This window comes from Aplidium turbinatum, chromosome 11, assembly GCF_918807975.1.
Source record: "Aplidium turbinatum chromosome 11, kaAplTurb1.1, whole genome shotgun sequence".
In the NCBI taxonomy this organism is placed as follows: domain Eukaryota; kingdom Metazoa; phylum Chordata; class Ascidiacea; order Aplousobranchia; family Polyclinidae; genus Aplidium; species Aplidium turbinatum.
The window spans coordinates 7,901,848-7,925,896 of record NC_137482.1 but is presented as its reverse complement, the minus strand read 5'-3'; the positions used below and the strand labels follow the sequence as shown (position 1 = coordinate 7,925,896).

The 24,049-nt window shown below is 40.2% G+C and overlaps 1 protein-coding gene across 4 annotated transcripts; it reads left to right on the top strand.

Moving 5' to 3' along the window:
• Nucleotides 1-457: 457 nt before the first annotated feature.
• On the top strand, nt 458-21,620 carry LOC145779920 (protein transport protein Sec31A-like). 4 transcript variants are annotated; one of them, XM_082591593.1, is made up of 28 exons: nt 458-681; nt 1,330-1,525; nt 2,202-2,336; nt 2,504-2,614; nt 3,195-3,317; nt 3,726-3,851; nt 4,114-4,287; nt 4,431-4,559; nt 4,660-4,749; nt 5,149-5,292; nt 5,876-5,950; nt 6,128-6,205; nt 6,597-6,750; nt 7,718-7,804; nt 9,994-10,172; nt 10,329-10,455; nt 13,334-13,473; nt 13,725-13,883; nt 14,293-14,443; nt 14,621-14,712; nt 14,807-14,891; nt 15,047-15,123; nt 15,259-15,456; nt 15,831-15,926; nt 17,436-17,669; nt 18,899-19,039; nt 19,222-19,293; nt 19,414-21,620. In XM_082591593.1, the coding sequence occupies exons 1-28, from the start codon at nt 476-478 to the stop codon at nt 19,591-19,593; spliced, it is 3,759 nt and encodes a 1,252-aa protein (XP_082447719.1). In that variant the 5' UTR covers nt 458-475; the 3' UTR covers nt 19,594-21,620. The 4 variants fall into 4 exon arrangements, with proteins under 4 accessions (XP_082447719.1, XP_082447718.1, XP_082447720.1 ...); XM_082591592.1 differs by having other exon boundaries at nt 14,804-14,891; XM_082591594.1 differs by lacking the exon at nt 7,718-7,804 and having other exon boundaries at nt 14,804-14,891.
• The last annotated feature ends 2,429 nt before the right edge of the window (nt 21,621-24,049 follow it).

Below are 24,049 nucleotides of genomic sequence, written 5' to 3'. Positions count from 1 at the left end.
GTTATTGTAAAATATGGGCTGCTTTTGTGCAGCCTACTGTTCTAATAAAACAACGTTGCTTCGACATACCGGTGCTACTGAATAAAATCGAGATTAAAATAGCTTTAACTGAGATTATATTATAATAACTTTAAAGTTGTATTAGCACCTTTTTTAACCTAAATAACGTTAAAAATAACCTCATCTATAAAGGAAATTTTGAAAGATTTCCGACTGAGGAAAAAGGGATTTTTCAGGACAAAAAAGGAAATTAAAAAGGATTTATCAATTGTCAGAAGTGGAAGCACTGGTTTGGAACACTTATGGTATAGCCTATATAATCTAATAATATTTGGATATCAATCCAACTTAATTGTTAGAGTGTCAGTCTCGAAACTGGTAGTCATGTTTTTGATTCCCAAAAAGAAAATGGTTAATATAATTTGCTGCATATACTAAACCATGTGTTTTAGATAATCTAAGTTCAGGCTTTGACATGGGGAAAATAAAAGAAGTGCGTGTAACTGCAAACTATGCTTGGAGTCCTGCAAAGAACTATCCTATTTACATAGCAGCAGGAACTGCTGCACAGCAGTTAGATGCCACATTCAGTTCCAATGCCAGTCTTGAATTATTTACAATTGATATTACTGAACCTTCTTTGGTTGCAAAATCTGCTGGAAAGGTGGATGTGACCAATAGGTAAGCTGTGCTTGGAATATACTTTGTATACTTGTGTTTATAATGAAGTGTATATAATGCTTAATAATAATGGATGGATAAAAGTAGTAAAATTAATCGTAGGGATTTTAAACCTTCTTTGTCTCAACCCATTTTTCGATTCTTAATACTTGCAGCCCTGCTCAAGTTATTGCACTCAAAACTTTGAGTTACTAAATAATATATCAAGTCAGAAAGCTATAGGCCTATACAAGGCACAGTGTCAAGAGAGAAGTTATAAAAAGCCCGTTTTTATATTAAATGAGTAAAATTAGCTGCTTGTGCAGGCACTGTGACTAGTCTGGATACTGGATAGCTATTTACTTTGCTCTGATACTCTCAAAATTAAAAAATAGACACAAGAAGGAGTTCTGTTACCATTGTTATTGGATCTGAAAAACCCTTTATGACATACAGCTCATTTCTTAAGCCTGGTTTGGACACCCATCGGAAAAAAACTAGCGACCCAACTTTGTGTTGCTACACACACTTAAGGAACCCTAGATTATTGTATCATTTCTTTAATTTTGCATACTTAGATGTGATTTTAATACAGAAAAATTACTTATTGTTTGCTTGTAAAACTAGGTTTGCTTTCACTACTTTCTGACCTTTATCCTTGTTTTAAAGGTTTCATAAAGTTGTTTGGGGAAGCACCTATTCTGATTCTCCTCAGAAGAATGGCGTTATTGTATGTGGTACCGATAAAGGGGGCATTGAAATATACAACCCAGATCAAATAGTCAATGGAGAAGAGGATTGCCTGGTATTGACCACATCTAAACACACTGGCCCTGTTCGCGCTTTGGATTTTAATGCTTTCCAGGTAAATTTTGCAGAGAAAAAGTTATTGTATTTTTATGCTGTTAGATGCAGGAAGTGCATTATCCCACCTTTCACATTGTCATTATTTAATCACTTAATGATAAAGCTTTGGTAGAGAGTTCGCTTTGTTGTACCATTGACATACAAAACAAAGTATAATAACTTTAATGTTTTTAACATGTTTTATTTTTATTGCACAAAAAAAATACAACATAATTCAAATAAACTTTCAAAAGTTCTTGAAAGCTTCTTGTGTCCTTATCAGGAATAACTTTGCATCTGGTATACATAAAAGTGAGAATTAGAAGATAAATTTGACCATGCAAATTAAATAAATAAAATATGTTAAACCGATTGAAGTTAGCTAACTGCTCTAGGCTGATGCTGAGCTGCGTCAGAGTCTGCCTCGCTTTCTGACCTAGTCTTATTCTGAAACGATCCCTGTTCCATATCTAGAAAGCTAAAACCTCAATTGCTAAGGTAACAGGGATCAGTTGTCAGTAACAGGGATCAGTTGTCAACAGGGATCAATTGTCGGTAGATGTTACAGAAAATATATTTCGCACTTATTCAGTGCATCTTCAGTTCTGATCTTCAGTTCCGATTGAAGTTACTTTATCTTGTATGTTTATGACCTAATGTTGGACAACCATGTCAATTGTAAAAATTTATTTTAGAAAAATCTTTTTGCTTCTGGTGCAAGCGACAGTGAAATCTTTATATGGGATTTAAAGAATCCCGGCAATCCCATGACCCCAGGAAAAAAGACACAGCCCACTTCTGCTATCAGTGCTGTGGCATGGAACCGTCAAGTAAGAAAATTACAATTGCAGCATAAATTCACATTAGCACATTGAGCGATTTCATACTTGATAATGCACTGTGTTCCAAAGGTGTTTAAATACCCAGTATAATAATACAGGAAATTTTTAGATCATGTTTTTGTAACCACTTTACTTTTATGCTGTTGTACAATCAGGTGCAACACATCTTAGCATCTTCAAGCACCTTGACATCTGGACCTTGCTGTGTGGTGTGGGATTTGCGCAAAAATGAACCAATAATTAAAGTTCAGGATCCTTCAGGAAGGGTAAATCCAACAAGAAAAAGTAGATTATTTCTGCTCTAAAAACACTTTTTTAACTTAACAAAGGTGCTAGAGATTTGACCCTGGTGTCCATCCATGACAATGAATAGAATAACTTTGGTTTTATCACTTTACATATGTTTATCCACAGTCTGTTTTGCTTTGCGGTTGTGTTGGTTTTGTTGTATTTGGACTTGGAGGTTATAAATCCTGTTTTGTGGTGAACAGATATTTAAATCTTTTGTATTAAACCATATTTATTTCAATGTACCGTATGTCCAAAACCTGATAGGAAATCTATCAGCAGTTTTTAACAACTGGAAAGGGATAGTAGTTAAAGCTAATATTAGAAATATTTTTATTACGGTACGTAAATATTTTTCCATTCCATATATATGTGTACGATGTTTCTTGCCAGCATTTAAATGTTTTTTTTGCGTTTATAGCACAATATTCATTATTCAACTTGGTAAATTACACGTGGATTGCGATGATTCAAAAATGAAATTCTGTATAGAATTTTTTGAAAATAAGTCAGATGCATTGAGTGTTGTTTGTAGCATATGCGTGTTTTATACGCCAGATGCAATGCAGTGATGTGGCTTGGCATCCTGAAGTGGCTACTCAGCTTGTTCTCGCTTCTGAGGATGATCACATTCCTGTTGTTCAGCTTTGGGATTTAAGATTTGCCACATCTCCTATGAAGGTTCGTTTTGTAACATTCAGCTGAAATAACTTGAACTCAATGTCGGTACAACATAGTTGCTAAAATACGTTTCAAAACTGGACAAACTCAGACAGCAAAATCTGTCATTTTTACTCTAATTCTAGCTCCAGCTTTTTAATCCGAAGCATTTGTAGCACTTTTATCTTCATGTCAATCGATTAGAAGCTGTTATCCCAATTTTTGACTTGCATGAAGCAAGACCGGCTTTGTGATGAAAGATGTATAAAGACAATTACTATCTCAAGTATTATCGTCAGAAAAAAATGGTCTCTTTTTTAACGTTCAGTTTTCCCCGAAGTAAGTTGCGGTTATGGTCATACTGTATTTCAATGCAGTAACTTGCCTCTATCAGAAAAACGCTTTGAAATCGATATCGACTTGTTTCAGGTGATGGAGAAACACAAGCGAGGAGTTGTTTCAGTGGCGTGGTGCTCTCAAGATCCCGACCTGCTTCTGACGTGCGGAAAAGACAACCAAGTGTATTGTTGGAATCCCAACTCTTCTCCCCCGGAGGTCAGTGCTGCCACAATGGCCAAACACAGCGATTGAATCAAAATACAATAGAATTCGGCCATAGTAACATTTCTCTATAGTGACATCTGTTGCTAACACCCGTTTTTAAACTGCAAAAGAATATCGGCTATAGTGACTTAGGATGTTAGTGTACTGACACTTTTTGGAAGGTCCCTTCAAGTATCACTATAGGCGAATTCTACTGTAGCCTACATGCAAATAAATGTAAGGTATTGTTTGTTTACTCTGTGCAATTTTTCAGGTGGTGTATGAACTTGAGACGCACGCTCAATGGTGCTTTGACGTGCAGTGGTGTCCCCGAAACCCAAACATTGTTTCAACTGGTTCCTTTGATGGACATATTTCTGTTCATTCAATGATGGGAGGAGGAGCGGTTGTTGAGGAGGAAAGTTCTATTGATAAGCAGCGAAGTGCTGTAAGAAAATTGTCACCTAATTCTATTGTAACGCAATGCGCTCGAGTTTTCACAAACAAAGTATTTTGCTTTTTTATTATGCAATTTCTTGATTTGATCACTACTAGTGTGTGGTGTGTATAACGTTGTGTTGTTATTTCAAGGTTGCTGAAGCTTTCGGCTCTGACTCCTTTCCTGTGCAACAACCAAAAAGGGAAGTGGGAAAGAAAATGAGTGCACCCTTGAAAAAGCCCCCCAAGTGGATGAGAAAGCCATGCGGCGCCAATTTTGCTGTAAGTTAATACTGTATTCGAGTTGTAAAACGACGTTTGACACCAGAGATGACACGTCTCTTACCATGGCTATGATCTAATGTGAGTTTCATTTCAATAGTTTGGTGGCAAGTTGGTGGTATTCGAAGATGTGCCTCTTACCGATGGCCAACAGCAGCACGCCATTCGAAGAAACGTCACAATAAATCAGGTACAGTTTCTACAGTTCACTAATGTCGTCATGCCAAGTTGTAGTGTTTCAGCAACGGTGTGGACACCATTTTTATCTAGTTACCGAACCAGAAAACTTAGATGCTGATCTTTCATTATTTGAGGTACACAATGGTTGCAAATGGTCTCAACATGAAAAGGTCATTTTTTCGAGTCTTTTTTTATTGCAAACTTTGATCAAACAATGTCTAGTACCGTTCTGATTTCTCTCGTATGGAATTTGATTTCAATTCTCAAGTGCATTAGAATTAAAACAAAACCGGTTCAAGTTGTGTTGCTAAGTTGTTGTTTTTTAAGCTACACCGCAAAGACAAGTAGTTTAATCAATTCAAAAAACGAAATGAATTCTTTTACGTTATAAATATGATGTAACATCCAGGTGATGACAGAAGAGGAACTACTTACTCGATCCAAACAACTCCGCGAGGCGCTGCATAGCAACGTTCAGTGTTCCGACTATTGTCAGGAGAAAGCTACTAACGCCAAAAATGAGTTCGAAGAAGACTTTTGGAACTTTTTGAAAGTGTGTTGTTTGATACAAAAAGAATTTGTTATTTAAATTTTGATTGTGATTGAAGTAAACCTTATTGTTTCATCAGACCTGAAAGCTTAACTGGTCCCAGTTAGAATCATATTTTTGTACAAATGTGAATTCCTATTGCGACCAACGACCATGTATTGCAATGAGTATACTACTGTAGATACATGAATATTAAGCACTTGCTGTAAATACTGGTGTGCACTAACTGTATATACCTTTTTAGTTCTTAGTTGTTTACAAACTTATCTTTACCAGGGTTGCTGTGACAAGCTTTGACTTTCTTGTCTTATTTGTCATACCAAGTATCACTGTGTAGTTTTTACCTGGTGTAAAAGCGACTAAAGCACGTTGAATATACGATGGGGATAATGTGCGTTGGGGGATAATCGCTAGAAAACACTTCTAAAATTCATGAAAAAAACAGAAGGTCTTATGAGCTAAAGCCTGTTCTTCATTGATTGAGTCAGTGCTTTCAACCTAGCTTTGTTTGTAACTGACGCGGTTGACCTTCCGTGTGCCACATTGACCAAGTCTAATTCTCTAACCATTTCTTTTGTGTTTGTAGGTTAACTTTGATTCTGAACCACGCAAGCAGTATCTTCAATTGCTTGGTTACAACTCAGCAGAACTTAAAACAAAGGTAAGTATCACGTCAGCTAAATGTTGAAAAACGAGTTCACTAAACGAACGAGTTGTACGTCACCAGTGAACATTTTCACGGTGACTACGTTCTATAACAGCAGCTGTAAGTTTTTCTGTTTTTGTGGAAAAAGACGTTTTTTATTTGTGTTCAACAATGATATTTTGTCGTTTTTAGTTCAACATGATGATCGGACAAAAAGCTGTGAATGGAAATCTTTCAACCCACATGGACAACTTAGCGCTGGCGGGAAAGGTATATTGTACATTACGTGTCTTCGCGAACGCCTAATACTTGTGACTTTCACATAACAGCATAGAGTACGTGTTAGATATGACGGTCAACGCATTAACACTAAGCAAGCATTGAAACGGACAGATTGATAAAGAAAGATCGATGTTTTTGCACTTTTTTTTGTTTTCAGTAATGTCATTTCAAAAAAGATCTAGTGTTGTTGGTAATGTGAGGATGCGTAACATATTATGAAATGAGCTGGTGTGGAACCGCTACAGATTTATTTATCACCACAACTCTGTGTTATAGAAAAAAAAAACAGTGGAACATTGCACTTTGAATCTGAGGCGTCGCTTTCAGACACAAACGCCTGCCGTGCATAGCTGTTCAAAACAAACGAGTTTTCTTCCAGGGTGAACCAAGCGACGGCACTTTCAGCGCCAGCATCAGCAACAGCAGCTCAAGCAACTGCTTAGATGCTTTCGATCAGATAGCAGCCGCCAATGACTCCTCTCCACAGAAACCCGACATTGCTAAGCCTATGCTGATACCTACAACTGACAAGGGTAAGACATGAAATATGCTTGTTATCTTATGTTGGAGGCGGTCGAATCCGCTTATGTGTAACTGTAAAAACATGGTTTCAGCAAGTGGAAGAGACTCCATGATGTCAGAACCCTGTTGGCAAATTTTACCTTTCCCACATTGTATTCATGCATGGAAACGATGTGGAAAGTGTAACTTTTGCTATCTGGGAATATGTTGGGTTGTAGACGAAGCAAGCAAAGATCTTTTACTTTCGACAAACGTTTGTTTTATAACGGAACCGCTCGTTCGCTATACGAAAGTCGTCAAGCTAGCAAAAGTTGGTCTTCATCGTTTTCTTTGTCACGAGACTAGCGTCAGGACGTAAACAAGCGAAACCTTTGCTAAGTTGAAAGACATTTTGATAATGAAACGAGTTACTTCACAGTAGACCTATTGCCCACGCATTGCCCTATTCCAATTACATTGATAAAAACTTAACTTTTCGTTGTATATCTCAAACGATGTCAGAACACAGTGGCTGTATGACATGTAGTTTTTCTTAATTATATGTCATATCAATAATTCTTGAAATATTGTACTGTTTTGGAGAATGGAAATAATTGATTATTATGGAATATCATATTGTGTTTTATTTCTATGAGCTTCTATACCCGTGCAAATGCTGTCCTATAAATTATCATGTATGGTGAAAGGTATGGTGGTCTACCGGACAGCGTCTTGCACTTTTTGCAGTTTTTACGTTGTTTGACATTGGAATGATGTAAAAACAGCAAGTTGTGCAAAAACAATGATCAGCTGTCCCTGATGAAGCTTTTTAATTTTTTCTGCTTATTGAAGACTGCTTTGCACTGCCGTGTGAAATGTGCAGTGCGAGTTATCTTGAGCAGTATCAAAGCTTAATTGAGTGTGAGGTAAACATGAAACCTTTGCGGACTTTGCACCCGCTCTCAGTCCACTCAAAGCTTGTTTAATCTTTGACAGCAGATTCTTCTCCCGATCGTCTGTCGCTAGGTAGCTTTTCTGGCCACGCTAAAGGCAGGCGGCGATCCAATCTGTCCCTGTTGGCAGGAGGTGAAGTAGTTTTTGCCTTGTTTTTTCGTGAAAAGTATCTTACTTCAGCGTCAATTGACATCTCAACAATGTTGAATTGATGCAAATGTTTGATAATTTTCCTTCAGGGTTGTAGAGTGCACGAAATGATTTAAAACATTTGCAATCTTTGAAGTGGCTTTTCAATAATTTGATTGTAGCGTTGCTTTTCCACTTCGTATGGACGTCTAGTCGTCTTATCGTCTATCCACCACAGACACGCTTTGTGTGTTCGCATTTCGCAACTTAGCGAAAGATTTCGTTATTGGAATGCTCACCACCAGAGTCAAATGTGCAGCATAGTCTTAGCTTGTTTTTTTTTCTTTCAAGACGCAGAGCTTTCCTTTAAAGTCGTTTGACTTTTTCACTTTACGACATCCGCTATAAATGCTGTGCAAAACTGACAGATACGGTTTTGGTGCCATTCACTTGTTTGTTGGAAATGTTTGATTTTTCGGATTTTGTCGATGTGATTCTGAACAATTCTATAGAACTCAAACGTAATTGTCTCAGCTAAGAAGCACCCCAGCCAATTGTTGCAACGCCGTAAGGACGTTAAAATAATGCAAAATAGCAACTTTTGCCGGCAGTGTCTCTTCATATCACATTTGCAATCAGACACCGTGTTTCATTTGTACTTTTTTCTTTGAAGTTTATCGTACGGTGATTACTTTGATTTTTTTGCTTTACGATTTCTGTACGTGATTTCTGTAGCTTTTAAACTCATAAACGGTTATCTGTTTTGTAGCTGTGTGTTTGAATTCTGGTTTCGTAGCTTATGCTGTGTGCAGTTGACTTTTTCACTTACAATTTTGTCAAAACCTCATTCATGACATCTTGTGACACTGAAATAACAAAAACAACTGCATGATTTTTTTGCAGTGTAGAAAACAGTATATAGCTCACATAAATGCGGTCCTTTTTGCACGTATTCATTGAATTGTGATTCAAAAAAGAATGATTTTCTTACCTTGATAACTTCAATAACGAAAGGTTTGGTTGATTCATCAGCACTAATTCTCATCGTGAGAGCGCTCGCACGACAAAAGAGTGTTGCACGATGTATTTGCGTAACACTTTTTCTGCGTAGGCACCGTAGTATTGAACAGAACATGCATATCCGCTGAAATGTCTCCAATGTGTTGCTTTGCTACAAATTCAGCCAGCAGTTCATTCCTTTTTCACGTCGATATTTTACGTCTGCAGATGTTGAATCAGTGTAAAAAGGAAGTGGTATGCTGTTTGGGGAAACGACATCAACAACGTCTGCAGACGTTGAATCAATATAAAAAAGGCTGATTTGCTAGTTGGATCAGTTAAAGCTCTAACTCAAATGAGGGACAATAAATGGTTTTGTTGGTATACTGACGATCCAGGGATGGCATTAATATACTGCATCAACCACCCCTGCGGTTTTTGTATTTCTCACTGATCCATGGCACACATGATAATATGATAGATAGTGGGTTTCAATCAACAAGGCTTGGTAAATTATGCGTGATCAGCAGTTTTGAAACGCAAATCAGCTGAAGTCAAAACGTCTCATATGATTTATCATTTGTCAATTTTGAAACATTACCATAATTCTCGATTTGGAGTATCATATCTGATTCAGTTCTCTGATGCGTATAACTTAGACGAGTTTGATTTTACCGGCTGGGTTTCAGACCATTTAAAGTTTACATGATTAACATTCATCCGAATCATAAACTACGCAGACAGCAAACGAGTTGTTTTTTACATTGCTACTAGGACTGATTTGCTGTCTGGAAATAATCAAAATAAATGTGTTTTTTCAAGAGCTTTGAACATACGATACGTCATGAAAAGTTTTATTATAGCGGCCAGCTTCACCTTTTGATCAATTCTCTTTGACTGCCCATTTCAGTTGGCTAACTTGTCAGTTTTACGAGCTTGCAAGGTCACAAAAAAGTGATAGCCATTTTGATTAGCCGACTTCATTAACTGATTTTGCATGGGATGGTAACTTTTTGTGTAGAGAGCATAAGCTGTAGTGGTTTTCGCCCAGTTGTTTAATTGCCAGCCTAGATTCTTGATTACTGTGCACCAATATTTTGAAATTTAAATACCAAATCATCAATGAATGCTTAATTGCTCATGTCTGCAATTAGTAATATCCAAAACTTACCCTGTTTTATTTTTCTTCCTAGACCTGGATAGCCTTATCAGCCAAGCTCTATTGATCGGGGATTACGATGCAGCCGTAGACCTGTGCCTGCATGGCGGTCGCATGGCTGAAGCCATCGTTGTTGCAATTGCTGGAGGGCCGACCCTGTTGGAAAAGACGCAGAAACGATACTTTGCCACGTCAGAGTCGAAAATTTCCAGGGTATATAAGTTCTGTTTTCAAAAATGGAGTAAAATTACGCGCAAACATTGCAATCTCAGTCTTTTTCTTTGAGAAAACTTTTCCATGACGTTCTTTTTGTCTCTATAAAAGTGGTTTGCTGTGTCCCTAATTGTTTTTGTCATGTTTTCTCTTCAGCTTCTCTCAGCGGTGGTCACGAAGGACTGGAGCGATATTGTGCGATCTTGTGACCTCACAAACTGGAAAGAAGCTCTTGCGTCGTTGCTAACATACGCATCTCCCGATGATCTTGTCAAGTATTCCGGTACGAGCTGTGGCAACTTATTGCACAATTGCTGCGTTTTTTTTTTGTTTTTATTGAAAGGTGCAAATCTCATCCCCCTGACTCAACAGTAAAATGACTTTGTAATTATTTTTTTGTTGGGATTTATTTTATTGATTTGCCCACTTTTCAGATGTAATCCTAGTCATTTCTAAAGTTCTTCAATTCTCTTTTTTTTTTTTTTCGACATTTTTTGGAGATCGCATAAAGATATAAAAGCGTTTCTATCCTTGTCCTTTGGGCGTGGTGTGAAGGAGCAGTTTATCGAACAATGACAGATCGCCTTGTTGGAAACATGACTGTTTTGCATACTTCCAACTTGAACAATACTTCCACTTCCACTTGAAGCCATAGACTCAATCGACTTCACGCACTCCAGCCGCACAGCTTGGAGTACACTCAACAACCTCACTGGCAGATCACGTGCCTCTCGTCGCCAATGCCCCATTTCAGCAAATGCCATCGCCTCACAACTTGTGAAAAATGGAGTGCACAGAACGAGAGACCGTGAATCAGACAAGTCCGTCCTCAAGGAAATGACGAACCTCTGGAAGGTCCCAACACCTGTCGAGGGCAACATCTCTGGTGAGTTTACCCCAGAAGAATTTGCCTCCGCCCTCCAGCACCTAAAGCCAGGCAAATCCCCGGGCCTTGACCACCTATGCCCGGAACTAATACTCCAAGCTGCCCCCTCTATGAGGTCCTGGTTAAAAGAATTCCTTTCCTGCTGCTTGCGTCACCTGCGCATCCCAAAAATCTGGAGAAGAGCCCTAGTGGTTGCAGTCCCAAAGCCGAAGAAGCCCCCAGGGGATCCGAAGAGCTATCGCCCCATCTCTCTGCTCTGTATCCCCTTCAAGATACTCGAAAGACTTATCTACGCCCGTGTCGAACCGATAATAGACCCTCAGCTCCCTCGGGAACAAGCCGGCTTTCGCCACGGAAGATCAACTGTAGACCAGGTCACTCTGATGACCCAAGACATCGAGGACAGCTTCTCGGCAAAAAAGAAGGCTGGCGCCGTGTTTGTCGATCTCACGGCTGCCTACGACACTGTATGGCACAGCGGCCTTACCTGCAAACTACTCCGTCTCCTTCCTGACAGGCACATGGTCCATATGATTATGGAACTTGTGCAAAACCGCAGCTTTACCCTTTCCACCGGTAGCGGCCGACGAAGTAGACTACGTCGACTCAGGAACGGCGTCCCACAGGGCTCTGTCCTGGCTCCCCTCCTCTTTAACACCCACATCTATGACCTGCCTGACACCATCTCCAGGAAGTATGCTTATGCAGACGATCTGGCTCTCCTGCATCCAGCCGGAGATTGGCAGTCAATGGAGAGGAACCTAAGCCAGGACATGTCAACTATATCAACATATCTCCAGAAATGGAAGCTACAGCTCAGCAAGGCAAAGACAGTGTCGGCGGCCTTCCACCTAAACAACAAGGAAGCAAAACGTGAGATCAACATTACCACCGATGACGAACACCTACCCTACTGCGCCGAACCCACCTACCTCGGCGTAACCCTGGACAGGTCACTCACGTACCGACGACACCTGGAGTCACTGCGCAAAAAACTATCTGCGCGCGTTGCACTTTTGAGGCGGCTGGCGGGTTCCGGCTGGGGAGCTGATGCGAAAACCCTTCGCACAGCTACCTTGGCCCTTGTCCATTCTACCGCTGAGTACTGCGCACCAGTGTGGTGCCGCAGCTCTCACACCCGCCACATTGACACCGCCATCAATGACGCACTACGCACTGTGACTGGATGCCTGCGTCCCACTCCAACGGATTGCCTTCCCATCCTTGCAGGCATCCAACCTGCTGAGCTTCGCCGTAAAGGAGCCATGATTTCCCTTGCTCGTCGCGCACTGGACCCCGACCACCTCCTCCACAGTACATTCCAGCGCCTACCTGGAGGACAGCAGCGACTGAAATCAAGACGCCCATCTGTGCCCGCCGCACGACAGCTTCTGAACAACGTTGAAGATCTTGGAATAAGTGCGGCACACTGGACGAACTACACATGGAACATGGAGTGGCAAAACAACACTTCCCGACTCCGTGATTTCCTACCCGACGTCGATCCCCATCCTCCGGGAATGTCCCTCGCAAGACTTGCGTGGGTCCGGCTTAACCGCCTACGAACCGGCGACGGTCGCTTTCGTTCAGACATGTGCAAATGGGGCCTGGCTCCCTCACCGGGATGCGAGTGTGGCGCCACAGACCAGACAGTAGATCATGTCGTCCATGACTGCCCAATCCATCAACCACCACATGGAGCGCCTGGACTGAAGGCCCTGGATGACGAGACTGTCGAGTGGCTGATGACATCATGCCCAAACATATAGTCCAGAAGAACAGCTCATACGACGAAGAAGAACAATTGAATAATGAATATACTTTAAAACACCAAGTGCTATTGCCTGCATCGATTCCGTCTATCAGATGCCACCAACTGGAAATCTGTCTTTGAAGTGCTCTGCATACGCGGAGAGTTAAACTGCTGTTACTTTTTAACTCCTACATCCATTAGTTCTTCTTCTTGCGTTTGAGGCCGCCACAGATCACGTTGTGACATCCAGGCGCAGCAGCCAATGGATTGTGTATTCATCGAGCGTTGTTAGGTCCACATGTCTATCTTGTGGTCGGTATACGGGACATTGATACATACTGTAATGTGGTGTGCAGTTTGAAAATCCATTAGTTTATTTAACTTTATCGGTTAAGTTGCGAGGACGGTTGTTTTTAGGAAAACAAAGTTCTCCAGTGCAAAAATTGGCAAGTGTTCATTCCACGTATGTACAATGTGAAACTCGGCATCGGCAGTGCCTGTCAATTTTTCTGTCACTTTCAGATGAGTTGGGAGAACGATTAGAAGAAAATGCCATCACTCGTGCTCACGCCTGCTTGTGCTACATCTGCTCTGGTAACATCAACAAGTTGGTAACGTGCTATGACAAGATTCAACCTGGAGACGACATGGCCACCACCCAGGTAAAAACAAAGCAAGCTAAGGCCCTCGCGCTTCTTAATTGAATTTTTATATAACAGCGTATCCCATACTTGAGCTATCGTTTTGTTTGTCTTAACAGTTTTCATCACAAAAGTACAGTAAAGTACCGCACCACAAGTCACGTTCTAGGTCGTCAATTTTTTGATCTTTTGACAACGTGTCATTTTGTCTTGTTGCTTGAAGTCTTCAACATTTGTACAGACATTTTTAACTTAACCAAAAATTGTATCAGGACCTTATTGAAAAGTTGATGATATTACTCCGCGTCGTGGAATACCGCGTGCCACTAGGTGACGCTGCATCTGACAAACTGGCTAAATACGCGTCGACCCTGGCAGCGCAAGGACAACTGAATGCTGCAATGGAAATCTTGCCCGGAACATGCGACAAGGTAAACGACTGATACTTTCAGGATTATTATGCTTGAGGATTATCATGCTATTCGCTTATCATGCTTTATATAACTTTTTCACTTGATTATATATTTATTTACATCTGTGTACCGTACCTGCTCGGTTGCTGATGATGTGGAATGGCCGTGTTGAAGTTGATAGACATTGCTTCCATACCTTATCGAGTCATAGCAAAATACCTTATATAGTTGGTACTCAATTTCGTTCCCATTTTAGCACTTAGCATTAGACGAATGGTTTTAGGATAAAATTCTGCTCGACTGTGCCTCCGTGTGATTACACTGAAACCATCTGCTTTGTAAAGCGCTCAAAACAAAGCATAGCTACGATAGACGTGCAAAAAGCACCCACACGAAAATTCTAAATTTTTCTAACCCAACTGTTCAGCCTTCCGTCCTCATACTCCGGGATCGACTATTCCATTCCCAGGGTGATGCCGTTGCCGGGCAACAGCCCCCTCTCTTTCCGTTCCAACGCGAGGGTCTGCAACTCGGCCAACGTCCTTCTGCTCAAGTTCAACCTCAGCAACAAAACAGAAGTAAGCTGAACCTTCTTGCGATTTATTGTTTTATTGGGAGTCATTTTCTTTACTATCTCTTGAGCACCTGGCAGCCCTTGTTGAAGTCATGTTGGTATTTGAGATTCAGAATTCCCGCAAAATAGTCACCAACAGCAGCACTTTGGCAAAACTTTACTTTACGTTTCTGTTTTGCAGGAACATACAACCAGCAACTATCTTCCGGATTTGGCCAGCAAACCTCAATGATCCAACCGATGCAACAGCAGCAACAACAACCTACTTTCACGGTAAGAAGCACAACAATCGAGTTACGTTTTCTTCTCGAACATTCCATAAACTATGGAATGACTGAACAAACGATATGTTTTATCTCAACAGCAGGCTAGCAACATGAGGGAGCCTGCACAAGGTCGGCTGAGGAGCAATCCATACGCAAGCCAGTCCATGCAACGAACCGCAAACTACAGTGGGTTGCATTGCTTTTTGTTACATAAGAAAACGTTTGTTGGTGAATGTGACTTCGTCTTCTTTTTTTGCAAAAGCGTTGGCACAAGTGAGCATATATGTCATCTATCACGCGTTCATTTCATAAGAGATTTTAAACTATGTTCTGTTACCCAGCTCAACCAAGCGCACCTGCCAACCTCTTCACACCCCAACCCGTTGCGTCTGTACCTTCACTCAACCCCCAACCAATGGTATGATTTTGCATCATAAAGTTATTTATTTTACAGAAAATCTTTAGGCTATTTATGATTTGCTTAGATGATTTGCAAAGGATGAATTTGCAAAGTATTTCCATTAAAAATTTAACATCATCTTTTAACATTCAGCAACCGCTATCACAACCCTCTGTCGCTCCCATGCATCAGCAGCCGTATAATCCCCAGACTGCCAGTGCACCGAGTGTGATGCAACCCCCTGCTACTGCCCCTGTTCCACCCTCCCCCACTAGTGGCGAAAGGCATCAAGCCGGGGGATGGAACGACCCTCCAGTGTTGGACCCCAACCGTATCTCAAAGAAAAAGAAGGTGGGCATGACTTGTGGCAATTATTATCTTTAGCTAGTTGACGTTACATATGTGTAGCAGCCAAAGCATATCAAATAAATAAGCACATGGAACAGGTTTGCCACAAAGCCTTTGTCAGTAAATCTTTATAAGCAACAAGTATACACGTTAAACTTGCAACCAAATCTCTGTCACACCGAGTCAGTTTATGCCTGTGGTGGAAAAAGATTATAGATTTTATATTTTTGTTTTAGTTGTTGTCTTTCTGTTCATGATAAGTTACTTTTATGAACGAGACTCGGGGTTTGTACATATGCTATTGCTTCGGATCCCACGAGCTTCTAACCAATTCAACGTGTCCTCTTCACATATGTATCTCCTTTAATCTCCTCCAGACAGCTACCGCGTTCTCGGCTGCTGCACCACCAACGTATTTTGTTCCGGATTCTACAGCTCCTCCTCCTCAGTTACTGAACGCTCCAACATACCAGGTCTATTTTCCACACGGCTGGCGTAGTTTTAATTGACATTTGACCTTCAGTAATTGACAACTGTTTTCATTTGAGCTAGAGAATATAAACACTTAAACAATATCGACTAATCGAAAACACTGAAGCATTGCTTAAAAGTTTAAATAATTTAATCGTTTCTAAAACTGCAAGAACTGGCTTCGGTTATAATCCTATTAAAGCGAATCCAGTTTTCAAGCTCTTAACTCTTTATAGAACGACGTAGACAAGTCTTCTGCACAGCCTTCATTTATGTCACGCATGGCTAGTTTGGTTATGCCGTCATCGGCAGGGAAAGACTCGAGAGATGTGTTAGAGGTTGTCGCAGATGTACGGGATTGCTACACCAAAGTGCTACTTTCGTCATCTGGATTTTGAATTAATTGTTTTCGTTTGCTCTTGAAATCGTTTTCTAACTCACAATTGACTCATGATCACAAAACTTCACATGAGATATATCGTGAATCGAATTACTTTTTGCTCAATTTTTCCAACTGGAAACTTATTAACAACATTCTTTTGGTGATTTACAATGTAATTCCGGGAATGCAATTTTTCAACATTATCTTGATTCTTAGTTCATGATGTTGCACTTGGAATCATTTTTTTTTGTGATCGAGCTCTTCCAAAAGGTGTTGCCATCATAGTTGATCATTGTCTCAAGGACTTGACATTACATTTCTCATAGACTGTGTTTTTTTTTGCTGAGACTTTTCGGTCATTTGTCCGAAATGACTTGAAAAAATTCGGTCAAGTTTAATTATTTCGGCCATTTTTAGTCATTTTTGGTCATGTATAGTCTATTGACTATATATTTTTTCGGACATTTCGACCGAATTGACTATATTTTTTTCAGACATTTTGCTAAAAAATCGGTCAATAACCGATAAATGACCGAAAAAAAAAACAGTTAGGAGACATACCTATTACCTATACCTTCATAACCCAAGAGCCTCCTGCGTTGATTCAGTGTTTCAAGATTACTGAGATTTCAACAATTTTCAAACTATTTTGCTCTCAGAAATCTTTAAACAGAAAGGCTGGTTGATGATTATCTGGTCTATCGACTAATTCTTGCATAGGTTGAGACGACGTGATTGCGAAAGAATTGGTCATGATTTGAGTTGAATGGCGACGTAACCATGTTTTGATTTTTTAAACTTGTTCGGTGTTGTGAAGCAATAGATGTGACTAATTAAAAAATCTTTGTGTTTTGCTTTTTTTTTTTAAGTTTTTAAGTTAAGTTAAGATTCTTGTTCAAATAAAACTTAGGAAAAAATTTTATTGACCTAAAATCTTATAGTTAACTTATAAGCCCGACGGGGTTTATAGGTTTTCACCTGCCAGCGATTTCTTTTCTTTTTTTCTCGAAAGAGAAATATAAAATTTTTAGGTCGATAAAAACTTTCCCTACTAATAACATACAAAAATAACAGTTTTTGTTGAATTTACAAAAATGAAACTTTATAAACAAACACATGTTTTCTCCAGCCGACTCCAAAGCCTTTCGCTCCCGATAACCTCCACATCATGACTCCCACTCAACCCGCCCAGCTTCCTCCTGACTCCATGAATCCTGCCGTTCCTCCTCCAGGACAAATGATGCAGCATTCTGCCATGAACAACGTTGCTCCTCCAGGAGCAATGATTGGAGTCATGAACCAAGCGAATCCTCTTCAATCTCCTGTTAGCTCCCAGCAACCCGCAATGATGCAAAGCATGCAGGTTTGGTGGCTTTTTTATTTTTTGATTTATTGATAAAAAAATTTATCAGTTTTATAAAGTTGCCAACTACTGTAATTGCAGTGTGACCTTATTTACATGCGATGATAGACAATCTGGTCACATTTGTGCTTTACTCAAAGTCAGGCGTTCTTGTCCCAGTTGAGAAGAAGGAAAACTTAGCAAATACCACACATCGGTTTTCCTACTATGTTATTGGCTGCGTTCATCACCTGTGTCAAGTCAATGCCAGTTTCTAGATCTTCTTGCCGAAATGAAGTTGGTCAGTTGTGGCCGTGGGCCTCCCTCAACTATAAGGCTTGCTCTTGTAAATGGCTGTAGCTACGTAGCCATTCATTGGATACACTTTTATGAACAGTTGTCAGCTCATGAGACCACATGTACCGAGGAATCTGATGACATGTTAGCTGGTTGTGATGAGGTTCTTTGAACGTAGCTGGCTTAGCACCATGGTGTTGATCTCTTTTTTACATTAATCTGTCTTACAGCAGTAGAGTATTTAATCGAGTAGTGACATAATTAGTTGTAATTTAGAAATGAACGGCATTACACAAAAAGTTACTTCTTTTTTTGTGTTCAATTTTTAGTTTTATGTGAGTGTAATGCGCAATTGAATTGGATCAAAATCTCATTTGATAGTGACTGTCGTTAAGAAAGCCTTCTGCATTACGGTAAAAAAACATCAAGCGATGTTTCTTTTGGGAAAAGATATAATTTTTTACGAGAAACAGTAGAAACACTGTACCGTTTCTGGTAAATTTTTCCCCCTACGTCGTAAAAGAAAATTTGGTTACAGAAAACACGTTCATAGCTGGGCTTGTTTTTCTACATTTCAAAGTGTAGCTTCGTTAAGTTACATGTCATTTGTTGTCAAATGATCATATACGTATTTGACGTAACTTGTAGGTAGTGCGTTTTAGTTAGGCTTACTCTGTGTAAATTTGGGATGTAATTGCTGAAGAATTCGTAACTCGTTTTTTCACAAGACGTTCGATGTAGCAAGGCTTGTGAACTTAACCTTAGAACTTTTACAAACGTGCTTTGGCCTGATTGACGTCATCAGCTATATGCTGTGGCTATATTAATTTCACGTGTGTAAAATCACACTAAAGTGTTGCGTTTGTATTGAAGCAAAATACAGCCCGTGCAATGTTAATATTTGTGAAATAGAGTGGTGTTGGATTAAATTGAATTTTACTCTATTTATTCAGCACAACGTTGCTCCTACACCTTCTGTGCCCACTGCTGCTCCCAAAGATGTCCCGAAAGCACCCATTCCCGCCGAACATCAAGCCCTCCAGACTCAGTTTGATGAGCTGATTAAGAAATGCCTTTCACGGACGAATAATGCGGTGAGAGTGTTCTACGATAAGTCGTTTATTTGCCTTCACACGCAATGCAGTATTCTAATTGTCTAGCGGAATCAAGATTTTCGCATTTGATACCTGCTGATATATTTTTGTTGACATCGAAAAGTCATTACCGAAAGATCGCAAAAAATCAATCATTTAATCGCAAATATTTACGTTTTTAGCATTTGAGAAGAAAGTTGGAGGAGTGCTCTCGAAGACTGGAGTTCTTGTACGACAAACTGCGTGCCAATACTGTAAGTTAACGAAAAATTGACTTTGAGACATTCTTTGTTATTCTATTCTATACAGATCTACATTTTCAAACCCGTTGTTTTTAATATAACTAACAAACAATTTGCGTTTTGTTATTCCAGCTCTCGCCCAGCATCATCAGCGGCTTGCATCAAGTAGCGCAAAGCATAAGCGCGCGTGATTACGCCACCGGTTTACGCTATCACACCCACATCGTATCCCAATCCAACTTCTCCGAAATCTCGGCGTTCATGCCTGGCTTGAAATCGATGATTCAAATCGCCGGGCAGCTGAAGATCTAAGAGCGACTTGTCGATGAGTTGGCGCTCAGTTTTTGCTCAGTTGTTACTTTGTTTGAAAGCCACCAGCACTCCATCAACGCACTCACCAATACAATAAAAGAAACTTGGTTTTCAGTTGTTTTACGACAATAAGTCAAAATATTTCAAAAGTATAATTTCAGTTGTAAGGTATAAAGCTGGTCTGTGGCTGATCCAGTTTGGCGAAATCTTGATTATAGTCAATAACAAATGTTTTGGAATTAGAAAAAACTTTGTATGTTTCAAGCACATTTTTATAAGATTTTAATAATTGAAGATTATCAGACCCAGCAATGCGATGTGTTAAGACGTTAGTTTAATATTGTGCTGGTTCATTTTTGGTGGAACCATGTTGATGTAGCTGCCAAATGGCGTGATAGTATCTCGCTGCTTTTATATTTTGATTGTGTATTTATCGAGTAGCTGAAGCATTCGGGACAAGCGTCGTTTTTCACATAGATTGGCGTCGCTTCTCGTTAATTTTACGCAAAAAACATCTCAATTTAGAGCTAGCTGGGTAACTGTATATATACGATTTTTTTTTTGTTTAACACCCAGCAGACGTAATTTACGTCAGGTATTACATATAATGCGTGTAAATGTAAATAGTTTGTTAAAGCAGCAGAAACATGAACTTTCTGCAGAATTGTCCTATTGTGCAAGAACAACATTAGATAATTTTTCGCTTGGTCTCAGCTAAGATTCTCAAGCTGGTCAAAGTTGCCGTTGAATCGATGTAAAAAAATGGAAACTTTTCTAAGCTGGCACGGAGCTCTGTGTTTTAACGTGAAAGTGAAGTGAGTTTATCACCATGAGGAGTTTTCAAAACTCTGACCAGGTACCCTTGTAACGATTTTGAAACTTCAAATGCACTGAGATCCATATCTATGGTATGCTAATATTTAGGTAAAAATGACTTGTTTTTTGTGGAGCTTTGTGCGGTGTCGAAAGAAATTGATTTATTCTGAAACCAACCTACTCTGTGGCCAGCAGTTTAGTTGCAACTAATGTTCAACTCACATGGTAAGCGTATATTCCGTTCATCTCACCACCATAAGTTATGAGACAAACTTATTAAATTTGAGACAAAACCCTTTTTACATTTGATGAAATATGACCGCAATTTCAGTATTGTACTAGCAAACCCAATTGCTTATGTTTTTGTGCTTTGCATGAAGCTCTGATCAACACTCAAAACTTGACCCCTCTAGGGGAAAGTACCTAGCTCATTACTTCAGGCAATGGGCAATGCTAACGATTTTAAGTCATAGTTTTAAAGTGACAATCATAAAATTGAAAGAATATTTTTTCGACGGTTGCTATTTTGTTCACATGAGATCATTAGTCGTGGGTGTTGGCCATTGCAAGATGTGCTGCGCACAATTTCATTCTTGCGCTAATTTGACGTTAAAAATACGTTTAAGTAATGCATGATAACTGGTTGTGCTAAGCCGTCATTTTCATGGTGTTTTTATGTTAAAAATTCTCCATTGCAACGCCAACTTGGACGTTAAAATGGCGGGATATTTTAACAAAGTTTGGTGTCCCAGACAGAAAATCAGTCATTTTTTACATTGACTCAACGGCTGCAGACGTTGAATCAGTGTAAAAAACGACTGATTTACTGTCTGGGGTGTGGCTGGGTCATGGTCGAGGCAAACCTGTCTAACTCAAAGGTCACGCGGTTTCAGTAGCAAAGTCCTTCTCATTTTTGTGCTTAACATCTATACACGTCTTTTGGTAAGAAATCAGATTGATACATGTTTTGAATCGATTTTAAAGAAACACGAATTACTGCATTGATTTCAACAACTTGACTGGTGAAACTTTAACATTTTATGTTCAACATCGGCATCTACCCATATCTTCACCTTTCCATTGGATCGCTATTTGAGCTGTGTCGGCGTTTGGTAACAAAAATGTCCACTTGGTATGAGCTCATCTTATCGTCATGAGTGTTTCACAATATGTGCAATTTTCTTGTAATAGACGAAAGAGGAATGGCTATATGTGACTTGTCGTTGTGCTATGATTTACGTTTTATTGGACGAGAAGTCTGTTTCTTGAAGCCTTTTGGTAGTCGCTTAAAGACAACAACGACGTAGCCTTTTGGTTTGGTCAAGCTTACTTCTATTATCAAGAAAGGGTTTTTTATACATATCAAGCTACGCTTGATATGTAGATAACTTCTATCAGGTGTTGTATTCTAGCTATTGCAGCATCTACCAAATTCAATAAAATCAATCCCAAATACACAAATCAATCAATCATTACCAATATGCGAGCAAACTGGCTACGTCGAGGATTACGCTCTTCGTCACATCTCCAGGAAGCTTAACAACAAAGGTCAAATATTCAATTCCCATTTGCAACATGTGCAGAAGTAGAATTGTAATGTTTCCGTACTTTTGTTAAAAGGGAAACTGCTGAAGTGCTGATTGACCACAACAAAACGCTTTCCGTTATTTTACAAAAAGTATGGCTGTTCAAAAGCTTTTTTTCAAAATAAAACAAATTCTTAAAAGACAAAAACATTTTTTCGTTGAAACGAAATTAAGTTTCGTTTTGAAATGTTTCTGTTCAACTTTCGTCAATGTGAGTAGCCTAATATTGTTATATTTTCGAAGAACAAGGCCAGACCACCATCACATTTGTAGCTTCGAAAGTTTTCGAGTTAACGATCAAACGAAATTCTTTTTGATTTGAAACAAAAATCTCTAAAACAAAAGTAACAAGCAAGAAAAAAAAAGGCCTCGGATGGTGGCTTCGCTTAGCAAGACTTATGTGCCGGATCAGAACCGACATAGGCTATTGGGGGCATAACCTGCCGATACAGACAACAAAGAAAAACAAGACAGCGTGATATCGTACAGTATTGCACTCACAACAGAGCCTACTCAGTACAAAGATTCAGTTTGTTTTTATTTCTGAAGGTCACAACGAAAAATAATGTAGGCCCAGCAGAGGTCTACAAAAAGGTAGAAGCGACAAAACGCGGTCATTATAAAAATTAAAGCAATTTTTACTTTGTTGTCGTCGTGTGAGCGTCAGGGGCCGAGGGTCTATCCTTTTACCACCCCAGATTCACGATGTTCCCGGACTACACTGGAAGGCTACTAGAGAGCAGCCAGTCTTTGGTTTCATCATCCATGACACGCAGACCTTCCACTCCGTTAGGTGGCTTGAAGATGGAGCAGTCATTGATGATGTGGTCTGCGGTCTGTTCCTCGGCACCACATTCACAGGAGGAAGAGGCCATTCCCCATTGGTGCATGGTTGAGCGGAAAAGCCCGACGCCCGTACGGAGACGGTTGAGGCGCACCCATGCCTGTCTTGGTAGTGTTAGACCGATGGGGCGTGTGTCGGCGTCGGGGATGAACGAATGGAGTCTGGTGGCGGTTGACTTCCATTCAGAACTCCATTTATGGTCCGCCCAAGTAGCCGCAGAGATGTCTTGTACATCAGCTTCGTTGATAAGAAGTTGAGCGGCTGGCACGAATGGGTGTCTTGATTTCAGTCAACGGGGGTGCTCTTTTGGGAGAGCAGAAATCTTGTGGTGGAGAAGGTGGCTAGGCTCCAATGCCCGTCGACCGAGGGACAGAGTGGCTTCTTCGCGACGAAGCTCAGCGGGTTGGATGCCAGCGAGAATGGGGAGGTTGTCCAATGGTGTGGGACGCAGGCATCCAGTCACTGTGCGCAGGGCGCTGTTTATGGCAGTGTCGATGTTATGGCATTGAGCACTGCGGCACCAAACAGGTGCAAAGTACTCTGCTGAAGAGTAGACAAGGGCTAAGGCTGCTATACGCAAAGTGTCAGCCCTCGCCCCCCAGCTAGAGCCTGCCAGGCGCTTGAGTAGCGCAGCGCGGGATGTGAGTTTCTTGCGCAGTGACACCAAATGGTGGCGGTATGTGAGCGATCTGTCCAGTGTCACCCCAAGATATCTTGGTTCGGGGCAGAAGGACAGAGATTTTCCGTTGTTCTGGACGTGTAGCTCACGATCAGCTTCCCGATTATGGAGGTGGAAAGCTGCTGCCACAGTTTTGGTTTCGCTGAGTTTCAGTCGCCAGTTCTGGAGATAGGCTGAGAGAGTTTTCATGTCCTGGCTCAAGGTGTCTTCTAGATTTTCCCACGACTTTGTGGAGTGGAGAATTGCCAGATCGTCCGCATAAGCATATTTTGCGGAGACCGTAGTTGGCAGGTCGTGGGTGTAGATTAAATGCAACAACTACACAAAAGGCAAATTGATTTTAATCAGTAATTCAGTACGGTGCATAAAATAAACAATGACACGAGCATACACCTATTTAGGGTAAGCTAATTAGTCCACGGAAAGTTGGTTTTGGAGAGAACTCAAGCTTTGCTTTGTAGCCTATAGGGCGGATTATGTAAATACGGTACCCTCTTGGAGGCATATAGCTATTATAAATTTATTTCTAGT

Bases quoted from the DNA above. Each gene is read 5' to 3' on its own strand.
- LOC145779920 (XM_082591592.1), top strand. From the start codon at position 476: ATGGGGAAAATAAAAGAAGTGCGTGTAACTGCAAACTATGCTTGGAGT. The intron at 2,337-2,503 runs GTAAGAAAATTA...TTGTACAATCAG, and splicing joins CTGTGGCATGGAACCGTCAA to GTGCAACACATCTTAGCATC. The intron at 4,288-4,430 runs GTAAGAAAATTG...TGTTATTTCAAG, and splicing joins TTGATAAGCAGCGAAGTGCT to GTTGCTGAAGCTTTCGGCTC.